The sequence below is a fragment of the Perissodus microlepis genome, chromosome 14 (assembly GCF_051167445.1).
Source record: "Perissodus microlepis isolate ML-2025 ecotype Zambia chromosome 14, ASM5116744v1, whole genome shotgun sequence".
Taxonomy (NCBI): domain Eukaryota; kingdom Metazoa; phylum Chordata; class Actinopteri; order Cichliformes; family Cichlidae; genus Perissodus; species Perissodus microlepis.
This window is the reverse complement of record NC_140474.1, coordinates 33,075,975-33,089,534: the sequence shown is the minus strand read 5'-3', so window position 1 is coordinate 33,089,534 and position 13,560 is coordinate 33,075,975. Positions and strand designations below refer to the sequence as shown.

Here is a 13,560-nt window from a genome sequence, read left to right as displayed (position 1 = left end):
TTCATCAAATCCCATCCCAGAAAGGCATATCCATTACAAATAGAGATAAAGGATGTGAAAGGGGCAGAAACCAGACGAGAGCTATCCAGGCTGTTAACATGCCGTCTGTCACATTGAGGCCAGAGGCTGAAATTGCAGCTGCACACTGTCGATTGGAGAACACAGCGTGCTGCAAGTCTGTTTGCATTTTCATTGGAATTTGTCCAAAAGTCTGTAAAGTTGTAATTTAATGGATGCTTGATGAAAGGATTTTACGGGCAGCTCTGCTCACATGACATATAGGTCTCACCGCAACACATATCCAGTGTTCAGTCATGTCGGTGTATGTGAACTATCAGTGATCTGCTTGTTTTGCTGCATAGCCGCTTCCACATCGCTCACTTGAATGCGGTGCTGCTTCTTGCTGCTGCTTTCAGCATGTCATTCACGCCAGCATCCACCGCATACTTTGGCCATAAGTGGGCTGGATAAGTGAAACTCCCCTTTCTGTCAGTGAAAAGAAGTCTAACTACACATTTAATAGCTGTGATTTAGACTCTTAGAGCTTAAAGTGTAAGAAATAAATGTGTAAAATGAAGATATGAATGTCCTGTAATTGTAAATTGGAAAATGTATTTTAATGACAGAGTATTTCTTCTTCTTTTTTTCCATTTTTTTACTTGAACCCACAGAGTAAAAAAACAGGAATGTCATTTATTGTTTATCTATTACTTTTTTACAGTCTTTATTGTGATGTAAAACTTATGAGTAAATTGTTAAAAGTCTTTACATTTTCCAAACTTGCTCAGTGGGTCAGATTGGAGTCTTTGGTGGGACACCCCTGACATAAAGGGACAACATGGAAAATCATGGCATAGCATACTGATGCTAATTAAAAGAGCTGTTTCTTGCTATATGTGTATGGCCTTCATTAGCCTCGGGTTGTATATGTGACAGATATGACCTTTTTAGAGCAAGACCCCCAGAAAAAAACCCCAGCGATAGGATGCTGGTTCTGCTGACCCCACCATCACTGTGACAAAGACGGATGAACACATCACTCCAATACCAGAGACAGACAGCAGGTTCCCCTCCCCCACACAAATCAAACTAAAAATACATTCTGGCGACAGAAGACTTTCTGGAATGTATGGGATAGTGAGGAAAACATTTTTGGAGGTCTAAATTTGACCCACTGCTTTGCTTTAGGCTGCTCTGCCTTTGATGCCTCTCATGTCCCTCTGGTATGTGAGTAGATAAGCATACTCAGCTGTTGATGATAACAATTAAATCTCACAGCTACTTGTTTCTCAGAAAACCTTTGGCAGGCTTTGTGCTGCTCAGAGCTGAAGGTCTCATGTTCCATCGATGTAAACGCTCGTGGCACAAAATTTTGGCAGTGGCACCACCATAGTGGCTGGTAGAAGCAGATTTACCTCCAGTGGGTTAATCCTCAATTAAATATCCTCCTTTGTGTGTGTCCCAGAACGTCACAACAATGTGTGTGTTATTTGCGAGCAATAATTGGTGCTGGCTGATGGCTTGTTTTCACTTGCAAGATGGCAAAATGAAACTTCTGATTAGTATTCTTCTTTCCTTTTCACCCGACCCCAGATGAATTCTTTGTGCTCCGTTCATTATGTAATTCTCGACCAGGCAACCCGCTGGGTTTATTTTTAGCTGCATCCGTGCGGTTGAAGAGTATAAAGCTTTGGGTGATTTGATGCTCAATTGCAATTTTTTTAATTCAGCGCACTTCAGTTTCTTAAGCCTTAAATCCCTTCAGTGTGTCTCTCTCTCTGCTTGTGTGCCCCCAGATATCCCTTTAACCACAGCCTGCTCTTTCTGTAGTTTCCATTAGCTTCCAATGTACAATGCGTACTTGACCTTATGCAGTGTGGCCATATTGTTTTCTAGTTTTGAAGCTTATTTCAGACGTCTGAGACAGACAAGTGTGAGTTGGATGGTGGTTGGCAGAGATCTTTGGATGGTTGGATCTCATTAAGTAGCCGTGATACGACTTATCATGACTGAATATTAAATACAGTTTTCTCTGTCAGGGACTGCACAAGGACTTATTAGTGTCACTGATAGTTCTGGCCTTATGTTACTTTACATTTCAATCCAATGAGTTCCACACAGTGAGCTGAACAGACTTTAAATCAGGCAGAAAGAGATTATAAGTGGAAAAAGTGGAATCTCAGTCAGTACCTGCACAGCCACAGACGATGTGAGTCACTGAGTTTAGAAATGAGGAAAGAAAGGTTTATCCACTTTTGCCTTCTTTTTTTTTATTCACACATTGCCATTCTGTTGTTGTAAAAATTGTGAAGCTGCAGCATTTCTATGACTAATGGAGTTGGCTGATATAATGCTACACAATAACAATTATTTGTGAATAAATGGTCAGAAAGTGAATTATTTACAGAGTAAAAGTACTCAGACACGACCCCTATTTAGAGACACTGTGTGAAATTTACCTTAAAATGCAATTATTTGTAAATGTTTCAGTGTAAACATTCTAAATGTTTTCTGTGCCCTATTGTGAATAAAATATGGACTCATGAGATTTGCAAATCATTAATTAATCGTTTCATTGTTTACATTTTGCAAAGCATCCAACGTTTTTGGAGTTCATAACTGACACAGAGCATCATTTTCTGTCTGTCTCCAGTCTGAAGGCAGTGCTGTCAGCCCCTCCATCCAGCGGGGCATTGGATCTTTCCGGCATCCCTCTGACAGCTCGGGACATGGAGCGTCTGTGTGCCCACCTGCAGCGCTACGCGTCTACTCTGATCAGCCTGGAGCTGGGCTTCACTGAGCTCACAGACGAGGCTTTCCTCCTGCTGCTCCCCACACTGGCCTCTCTCCCACACCTGGAGACTCTGGCACTGAACGGAAACAGGCTGACCAGAGCGATTCTGAAGGAGCTGACAGACGCCCTGAAGGTCAGAAAGTCATATATCAATGTTTTCATACAGTGCTTTTACTATTTTATATACTCAGATCCCTCAGATGTTAGGAGTGTCTGAAGCTGCGTACTATATACTTATATTTGATAAAGGAAACTCCAGAAAAGGGGAAACTGTTGCTTAAACCAAAATAAATTTAGTTTTGAGCCTTGATAGCCCTACAATATAAGTCACTAATAATCCTTTTTGCAAAGTATTTTTCACTAGTGTTCAGTGCTGAAATCAGTCTCCCAGTAGTTCCTGAATGATTCCAGGTTTCCACCTTAACAACTAAGGCTTTTTATCACTTAGCTAGAGCAGCTTGGTTTTTCTTTCTTCAAAAAATGGGTAAATAATATCTGAGAGAAAGTGACAAATCAAAAAATATTTTCTGTGATCTAATCTGGTGTTAGTTTTTATTTTTTTCTTTCTTTGAAATTTATACTAACAGACTGACCAGTTTGAGGATTTTAGCTTGATTTGTTGCATTTATGTTGAAAATACCTATTGAACATAGTGCTTATACTGCAACATGGGAATATTTTTTTCCTCAGGATCCGGGCAGTTTCCCAAGCGTGACATGGATTGACCTGGGCAACAATGTGGATATTTTCTCCCTGCCGCAGCCCTTCCTGGTCAGCCTGAGGAAGCGCTGTCCCAAGCAAGGCAACCTGCCCACCATCCAGGAGTTTGGGGAGAGCCAAGCCAGCGACCCCCCTGAAAGGCTACGGGGTCTTGGGGAAGAGGAGGAAACAGACGACACCAACCGGACTGAGAGCATGGGCGAGCTCCGTTCGGAAGTAGAGGAAGAGCTGGATGGAGAGATGGAGATAGAGGAGATGATGGAAGAGCTGCTGGACTTTGACAGGGAGGTACAAGGGAAGGAAGATGAGGAGGAGAGCATGTGGACAGTAGGGGAGCACAGGAAAGGAGGGGCGAGGAGGAGAGAGAGGGGAGGGGATGAGGAGGAGAAGAAGGAGAGGGTGGTGCAGAGGAGAGAGGAGCGCCCAAGGAGGAGGACAAGGGCAGTGATGGCAGAGTACGAGGATGACACACAGAGCTGTTCGAGCCAGTCGCAACACTCATCTGGGGCAGTGGAGCCAATGAGAGTCGAGGAAGACGAGTTTACCGACCAATCAGAACACTTTACCTGATCGGTCCCCACTGCTCGGTTTATGTTTTACTTACTGTGTCTACTTCTACATGGAAGGAGGCGAGAGAATTCTGTGGCTAAAAATGCTGCAGTGCTGCATAAATGTGCCACTCGATGTCCCTCCCCTGATCTGATTTGTGACCAATCACAGCTTCAGACGCTGACGAAGTGGCTGCTGAACTCAGACTGAAACTCAAGCCAATCCCCAGCAGGAAGTGTGTTTTACCTTAGCTGTCTGTTGTTTAAAGTACTAATAGACCACAGATGCTATTGCATAGTATAGACTGATAAATTATATCACACGAGGCTTTCATGTATAGAATGTTAATCTATATTCAGGTCCTTCCTCCTTGTAATCCCAGTAATACCTACATGTGCCTGTAACACGTCCCATTCCTGGTTAAAAGACAAAGTAATCAGGGCCTTTATAAGGAAATGTTTTTGCCAAAAACTACAAGTGGAACTGTGTAAAAGGCCCACGTGGGTCAAAGGCCAGCCTGATGGATCGGAAGATCTCCTTTGTAGAATCCGGTTGCTGCTTAAGAAAATGAACAGATGCACTGTGTTTCAGTAGAAGAAATGTGATGTGAAATTTGATGAAGGTGAAATTAGTAAGCTAAAAAACCACCCTGATAATAGCTAGAGCAATGAGTGACTCTGGAAGAAAAAGGTCCTGTTTCCAAGGCTATGCAAGGGAGAGCGGGTGACGATGAGCCAGCTTTTACTTTAGTCAACCTTTAGCTAAGAGGAGTAATAACTTCAGGAAATTATATCTTGCCTGAAAACTTATCAGACGTAGCTAACTCAACTAAACAACAAGATATTTCATCTCAAAATGTGGGAAGTTGAGCTTAAAACAGATGATGATCCATCTGAGAAAATAGTAACAAACCATTCTTCTAACCCTACGTGTAATTATTTAGAATTAGATCTCAACTGCCGGTTATTAAATAGACATTACAGCTTTTTTGTCTATAGTGCTAAAAGATGAAGATACTCCGCTGTCCCTCTTAAGTAAAAGCTTAAATTGGATGAAAGCTTTGTTGCTTTGAGGGTATTTTCATTGTTTTTCATTTTCACTGTCATGACAAAAAGCTTTGGAGGTGGCACAACAAATTTATTAAGTTTTTGAAACATATTAAACCTTTATAATGGTTCTTCACTGTATCAAAGAAAAATAAACTAAATAAAAAATGAAGCAAATGAAAACAAACCCAGATCGCCAGTTGGCCTCGACTGTACAATCTCAACTTTTGCATTAAAAGTTAACAACATTTAACATAAAACACCAATATAGTCAAAAATATAGTAAAAAAACAAACAAACAACTCTGTTTAAGATAAAATATTCCTGTGCCCCATACAGATAGTTATAGAATCACTGGTTTAATTAACACATATCTACACCAATCAAACTCTAAACACAGCATAACCGAAATAATGATCAAAACTCTGCTAAACTGAGGATTTGATCCATTACCTGCATCTTTATGATTGTTATTTCAGAAGTAATAGCTAAATGCATAACTCTTGGTATGCAGGATGAAGTAGAGTAAACTTAATCTAATGTAAGAAAACCTCAAAACTATAATAAATTAAGTTAAATTAACAAATTTTAAAGCTTTGCTGCTGTACCTGGAAAGCTTTGACAGACAATTATTTTGTGAAAAGATCTCCTAGCTACTTCATCTACCTTGTTCTCGAATGGAAAACTAAATTTAAGGTCACATGACTAACGCCTACCCAATTTATCAGTGGGCAAATACTATGGCAGATGTTAGCATCTACATTTATAACAGCACAAAAAGTTACTTTCAAAAGTTAAAATGATATAGAAATAATTCTAAATTCCTATATTGCTTGGGCTATACACATATAGGTGCTCAGATATAGGTGGAAGGCGACCTTACCTACTGGCTCATCTTATCCCTTTGTCCCCTGCAGTGGATAGAAGTGTTAACCTCATTGCCATGCGTCCCAAAGCCAAGTGCTGAAATATTTAGTAGCCTTTTTCCTCATAATCCAGGTCATGCTTCACACCGCGGCGCTGTACACTAGAGTGCATCACACGCTTACAGTGCTGTGTTTGTATATAGGTCGCTGCTATGCTGTACGCTGGGTTACAACACAATATCCTTATACAGTATGTAGCTCTCACCTGGCTTGTGCTTTCTCTCCATGTGTCACTTATAATCCCTGCAAAGCTTTAATAAACTGTATTTTTAGATGTACAGTACATATATATATATATATATATATATATATATACATAAACTAATCATTTTTATCTGACATATTTTTTAGATTGTAAATTAGCTACTTCACAAGTACTATCACTGAATTCAAGAATTTGTATATTTTAAGGGGTTTGCAGTAGCAGTATTCATGTTTGTGAATAACTCTTGAAGGAAGAGCTGACCCAGTTTAATGACTGCCTGATCACTGAAGAAAGACTCTGTCCAGGTAAAGAATATTACATTGGAGCAAAGTAAATGTCACCTTAAAACAGTCAAAATTGCAAACTTTTTTTTTCTCTCAGACCGTGGCCCTAGGTGCTAATACGCTCACCTTTGGAGCTGTTTATGTGTGTATCATAGCAAATGAAGGCTTTTTGTGATGTACTGCTTTGCAACATCATCATAAATTAGCATAAACACAGCTGGCTCCATTATAGCGCTATCTTGAATCACTAGCTAACAGCAGGGGGTCTGCATAATAACAAAGATATAGAACTGGCTGCGCTAGTCACAAAAAAAAACTCTATTGTAATTCTTTTTTTTATTATTATTTGTAGATTTGTTCAATTGAAAGGCTTTGAGAAGTGAGAGAGGCTAACACTGATGTTGTTATGAGACGGTGCTGAAGCTCTGATGAACAGAAAGCATGTGGACAGTAAAGCATGAAAGGAAAGGGCCTGATCCCAGTTTCCAAACTAATAACCTTTGAAGCCTGTCCCTCTAAGGGCGTGAGGCCTTAATGTAGACCTAATTGTTTTCCCCTAGTGTCCCTATTGCCTACATACAAGTTTTAAAGATGAGGTCAGAGTATGCAGACCCTTTCCAAAAAATTTGAATATCATGGAAAAGTTTATTTATTTCCATAATTCCATTCAAAACGTTAAACTTTCATAGATTATAGATTCAGAGCCCACAACTTAAATGATTTCAAGTGCTTAGTTGTTTATTTGTACGTTTGTAAATTTGGGCTGATGTCTTCATAGTATTCTAATTTTTTGAAATCATGTTTTCATGGATTTCATGAGCTGGAAGCCCAAATTATGTACAAATAAACAACTAAGTACTTGAAATTGTTTAAGTTGTGGGCCCTGAATCTATAATCTATGAAAGTTTAAAGTTTTGAATGGAATTATGGAAATAAATAAACTTTTCCATGATATTCTAAGTTTTTGGAAAGGGATTTACTCATATTTACAGACGTATATATGAGTAAATCCCTGACAACAGCTCACGTTTCACACTGCTTTAAACACTCAGTTTCAGATAAATTTTTCTACTCTTGGTTCTGTATGTGTATTAGAGTGGATACCCCTTGTATGGTCATCTCAGGCACAGTTCTGATGTGAGCACAAAGGTCCCACCTTGTTGTTTAGATCTTCTATTGTTATCTCAGACAAATGAACTGAGTAGCTACACCAAGACCCAGGATATTATGGCTTAGTCACACTGGTCATTTAGTGATTGTATGAAATCTTTTTGCATTCGGTGACCAGCTGCAAGTTACTTTGATCACCAGCTGGTCTCCCAGAGACTAAGCACACAACATCCTCAACATCTGGGTAAATGCTTTCGATCATAGGGCGACTGCACAGGTTGCCCGATGGGAGGCAACCTGTCTCCAAGTAATCAAAGTCCAATTCAGACTGGTTGCAAATAGACATCTATTTTTTAAATACAGGAAGAGAACACATTACAAGATTACGATCTGAGTCACTCTGGACCAATGAGTGAAACTCATGTGTAATGCATTTTGTTGCAATAAGGGACTTGACTCAGCTGGTTGCCAACTAGTAACCAGATATTACTGTGGTTGAACTGCTGTCCTGCAGCAACTGCATCTCTATCTGTTTCTGAATTTCTGGTTCAAACCTGTGAGGTTCTGGCTGAACTCTGAAGCTAATGTGAATTTCTGTTTAAGGTGAAGGTCTGTGTATGTAAACAGCAACAGAATTGACATTTTCACTAATCTATCACCGTTGTTTGCTGTATTATCACAAACAGATTGCATGTAATTGCCAACTTGACCCCATTCAGTCTCAATCTGATAACAGACTGACTCCATCTTATTGCTGTTTTATCGCAGCGCTAAAATAGGTGCAGGTTCAGGTGATTCTAACGTAAGAGTAAATTATATTTTTTCTCATCCAAAATGTTTTAGCAGATTAATTAATACTGATACAGATAAAAAAAAAAAAAGCAGTGCCAAATTTCGCCAAATGGATAGCATTTAGAGAATAGCCCACTGACACCTGAAACTGTGTCCAACTCAATATGAAGGCTTGATATGACCTGTGCAGCTTCCTTCTGGAAAAAAACAGAATCAAATCAGAACTGAATCAACAGCAGTTTCAACAATAAAAGATTTAGGTGTCTTATTAGAGACAAAAAAGAGGCTAATGTAGTCTTTAGAAGCTCATTCCCTCTGATTCTGCACCCCTAGTATTTCTTCTTTTTAAATCTTTAGCCTTCAGACCTAACAGGTGGCGACTCGAGGGGCATCACCTGAGGACACATATGCAAACCTTAGCAGTTGAAAATAGAAGCCAAAAACCGCATTTACCACATTTCCTGGAGTGACCACTGGTTCTAAACATAAATAAATCCCACTGCCCCCCATGTTAAACTTTACCTCAGAATTAACCATGTTTATAGCCTGGTATGGAAACATTTTGGTCTGTACAGATACTCATTTGGATCTGACTAAGGCTTAAAGTTGGTGGCTGCTAAATGTACTATAGTTGATAGCTTCCTGCTAATCATCACTTTAGCTAATTCCACTTCCTGAATTGGACCTCTTTACCATGTTTGTGCTGTTAATGTCTTTTCTGGAAGTTATTGAGTTGCTGTGTGGCGCAAAGAGTGGCATCCAAGACACGAATGCAGTTTGCCTATTATGTTAGCTACCATTGCTGATAACCGCCACCCGCTCGTCATTCCTGGCTCTAAAAATGTGGCACAGCTAGAGCCAAAATGCAAATGTTGAGGTTTTAAAATGCAGAGTGTGGAAACCAGTGGGTGAAGTCACCGGTGACCATGTCCATCTTTTATATAGAGGTCTATGGCCTTTATTACTGAAGCCAAATAAAAGCCCCAAGACCTGTACACAGATATAAGTGTATAAAACAAGTGCATCTTCCCTTTAATACTCACCAGGAGCTTTTACTGTAAGACAAGAAACTAATGAAAAGCATTGAAATAAGCAAATTCAGCCATTTAGCAATTTACCTCATACCATAGTGTGTTCAGCAGTAATAACGTGATACTTATAGGTAACCAACATGTCACACAAGCTGCTAGCTGCTCCCTTTTACTACATTAATACAACATAGGCTGTAAAAATTCAGTGGTGAATCAGTGGAATCTAATTACAAAGAGAAGCATCCCTTTAATGCATCTTTACAAGGAGCTAGTATTCCATTGTCCCTGTAAAACCACTTTAACCAACAGCACGTTAATACGAACCCTTTAAACAGAGGCAGATGTAAAGCATGTGACACTGAACTCACACTGTTGAAGTCCGTCCTTGAGAGCCACATTGAACTTATTTTTAGCAATTCTCTGTATAGAGTGTCAAATATTGATTGTTGCACAGTGAGTTCAGTTTGTGGTATGTAAAGCATCCACTGGCTTTGTGTACCACTCATGGTTTGGACTCCATTCTTGGGGTAAGAGTCTTGCTGAAGCTTGCGAATTTACATTGGCTGAAACATGTCTTTGACTGACTGCAGGAGAGGGATATGTACATCATTTTGTCTGCTTTTATGTTGAGGTCATGGGAAATCAAAGCAAAGGGAAATCAAATTAAGCTGATATGCTCATTTGAAGTATTTGAATATATACATATGTAAAGATTCTTCAAACTTGCTTGTCAGAAACTCTCATATTGTTCAGCTTTACTTTCTTCAGCCCTGAGTAAGCAAACTGGTTGAAATTGTGGCCATATGTCTATAGTTTGGTGATTTGTCCTTCCCTTCCTCTGTACAACTATCTACTCATTGCCAGGTGCAGAATGACCTGTCCTTTTGATGCAAACTGTGGTTTTCAGCTTGTGGAGCTATAAATGTTTCCAGTGACAAGAGGATGTGAAGTCCATGCGTACGTCTTGTCCAAGGACTCTCGCTGCTTTATTGTGAGTTGTAAAAAGAAACATGGAAATTTGAATTTGAAGGTATGGGTGTCTGTAGCCTTGAATCGTTTATGATTCTTTCCTCAGTATCAGTTTTTCTGTCTATAGCATATACCTCTATGATATTCTTCATGTTCCATTTGTCCCAAAGTTTCTTTGTTTTCATGCCACTTTATCACGGTGATCCTTTTAAAGGAAAACTCATTCATTTCATTCAAATTTAAGATGAAATTGTAAAACCTGATTGTCTGCTGTTTTGCCATGGATCTTATCAATAAATTCTCTGAAGGGAAAAACCCTGCCTTACTCTTACGTTTGTGTTTTCCTCATGTGTTCATGTGTTAGCTACAGCAAATATTTGTAGGACACATCATACATACATCTGACGCTATAATACTATAGCATATTAACATGTGGATAACTGTTATCTGTGCTTCTTAAAGTGATTTATATTATAAACAGTCATCAAATGATGTGCCAGCAGAACAACAGGAAAAACAATGGGCTTGTTATAAACTCTTTCTTGTTATCAAGTCATTAACAGCCAAGTCTTTACTAAATGGTCATGGCTTTTCTCCTGACAGATGAATTTATACATGCATATTAATAAATTCACAAAATACATGTTCTAATAACTCATTTGATATGCATCTATAATGATCCAAAAACACAGCATGGTGCAGTTGTAGACAAATGTATTCTATCATATGTCTGGGTTAGGGTTAGCAAGTGCACTGTGGTGGATTAAAAGGTAATAAATGACACTATAATAAAATCCATTTGTGTCAGCATCCTGAAATTGTTTTAACAAAGCTAGCGTTTTGCTTCCAAGGAGCAAAAAATAGCAAAAGGGAACAGATTTATAACATTCTGAAAGTGGTCTTGAGTAATAGTTCTCCAGGTTTTCTGGTGGTCTTTCAAATTTTCTTTGGACATTGACTGCTTTTTCACCCATTTTCAGTCCAGTCCTTGAAACTTACCATTCTCAGAGGAATGTGTTTTGTTCTTTAAACCACTTAACACTGACCTGTAAGTCATGCATAAAGAAAGCACCTGACTCTAGGAATGAACTAGTGCAGTGTCTACACCTTATTTGCTCTAATTTCTTTAGTTGACCCAATGAAAAAAGCCAAAATAATAACTCACTTTGACAGGCATAGTATTTTTGCACTAACGTGGAGATTTCCAAAATAGTATTAGCCAAAGACTTGGTGTATCTCGGTGTGTTGTGCAGTGTGACCTTAAAAATATGAGGAAACCTTACAAGTAGAAGACATAAGGAGAAGTGGCAAAACATTACTAAAGCAGTGTGGGATCATCTTAACATAGACCAGAACAAAAGGCATCCAGCATCCAAAGAAGAGCTTTGAATGTCCTTCAAGAAGCCTGGAGAATTGTTCCTGTGCTCATTTCCCATTTTCTTCACAAAACACAAAGAAACGGGAAGAGGTGGCTCAAGAGCTTTTGCACAGTAATGTACTGTAGCTTTAAATTATAACATTATATAAAAGTTGAAGAGACATTTGCTTTGCCAATCAATTATTTGTAAAAACAATGCCTATTTTGTATTTCATATCTTTTTGGCTGATAGTGGAGATAATTTCCCATGTGTCCAGGCGTCAGACACTAAGTGACACCACCAATCAGAGGTCCTGTGTCCATGTCCTAAGAGGCCAGAATTATACTGGTGGCATAAGTGGGATCTGTTGTCCATCTGCAGCCTGTTAGACTCAAACATCCAACCCAAAAGGCTGTTTGAACTATGTTTTGTGGACAGCTGAGAACAAGTTGAACTTTTTTTTGCATCACCACTAAATGTGAGGACATCTACCTCACATTTGAAACTGCCTTCTGTTCCAGCTCCTCTACCACCCCAACATCCCCCTTTAGGCATTAGGGGATGTTTCCTATCACTCCCCAATTTTACATTACATTATTGTAGGGGTGATGCACGTGGAGTCCAGATCCCAAATCCTCACTGTATTCTGCTAGGGTAATAAGTCAGTCATTTCAAAATGTGAGTCTTGTAATTCCCAGTAGAGTTGAGGCTCTGTGGACATGGAGATACTTATACATTTAGAGAGATTAAATGGTAAATGGTATAGTGGCAAACAAACAGTAGAGTATTTTTTTTCCAGTCCCCTCTCCTCTTCCTGTTAAAAGGCAGTTTTTTCTTCCCGCTGTCACCAACTGCTTACTCATAAGGGGTCATTTGATTATTAGGTTTTTTCTCTGTATTACTGTAGGGTTTGTTTGTTTGTTTTCTGTTTTATATAGCACCAAATCACAAAAACAGTTGCCTCAAGGTGCTTTATATTATAAGGTATAAAACATATATTCTGTACATTCCTGTGTTTCTTGAGGAGAAACACGGGAATATACATGGAATACACAGACAAAGGCTGTAATCAGCTTTTATTTTATCATTGTTTTCTGCGTGATGCAATACTCCAGATTTGCTTTACCTCAGTATTTACAGCGATCAAGTGTTTATGTTGGTGGTACACATAGAACACGACCTGCTTTCTTCTGTGGTTACATTTGGTTGCAGAATGAAGCTCTCTTATCCACAGAAAACTTAGCAGGTAGAATTTACTTTAACTAGTCTCACAGGAGTACCGAAGCTTGACATTTAACTGTGAGAACCGGTATATTGACAGGATTTTGAAGAGTCTTTGAGTGACACCTAGCGGCCAATATTACAAAATGCAGCTAATCTATTTTATGTTCACTTGGTTAAGATGAAAAGATATGAAGTTATTTACTTTACTGTGTGAGAATAAACTTAAGCGTTGGTTAGCATAACGCTCTGCGCTCGGTGAGGGTATAAGCTTTGGCTTTCACAACCCACCACCATAAAACACAAGACAAAGTTAGCCCGAGCAGGAAAAGCGCTTTCGTGACCATCGCCACAATACAACTTTAAAAATGTTTAATTTCTGTAAGAAAACACGCACGAATAAGCGACATGCCATCTTATGATATGCTCCTCTAAATGTTGTAAGTATTTTCGTGCTTGTTTTTCAAAAGACGTCGCTCGAAGCGAATGATGGACGAGACGACTAGCTGACGCTGTCACGCTGGCGCGTGCGCCTTAAGTGTGATACATCATATC

At 39.2% G+C, this 13,560-nt stretch overlaps 1 protein-coding gene across 1 annotated transcript in view; it reads left to right on the top strand.

The window, feature by feature from the left end:
* Positions 1-10,757, top strand: part of lrrc75a (leucine rich repeat containing 75A) — a 67,196-nt gene extending 56,439 nt beyond the window's left edge. The window contains exons 4-5 of the mRNA XM_084950493.1: positions 2,654-2,927; positions 3,485-10,757. Coding sequence (XP_084806619.1) covers positions 2,654-2,927; positions 3,485-4,084 — 874 coding nt within the window. The 3' untranslated portion in view covers positions 4,085-10,757. The remainder of the gene's footprint in view (positions 1-2,653; positions 2,928-3,484) is intronic.
* Positions 10,758-13,560: the final 2,803 nt, after the last annotated feature.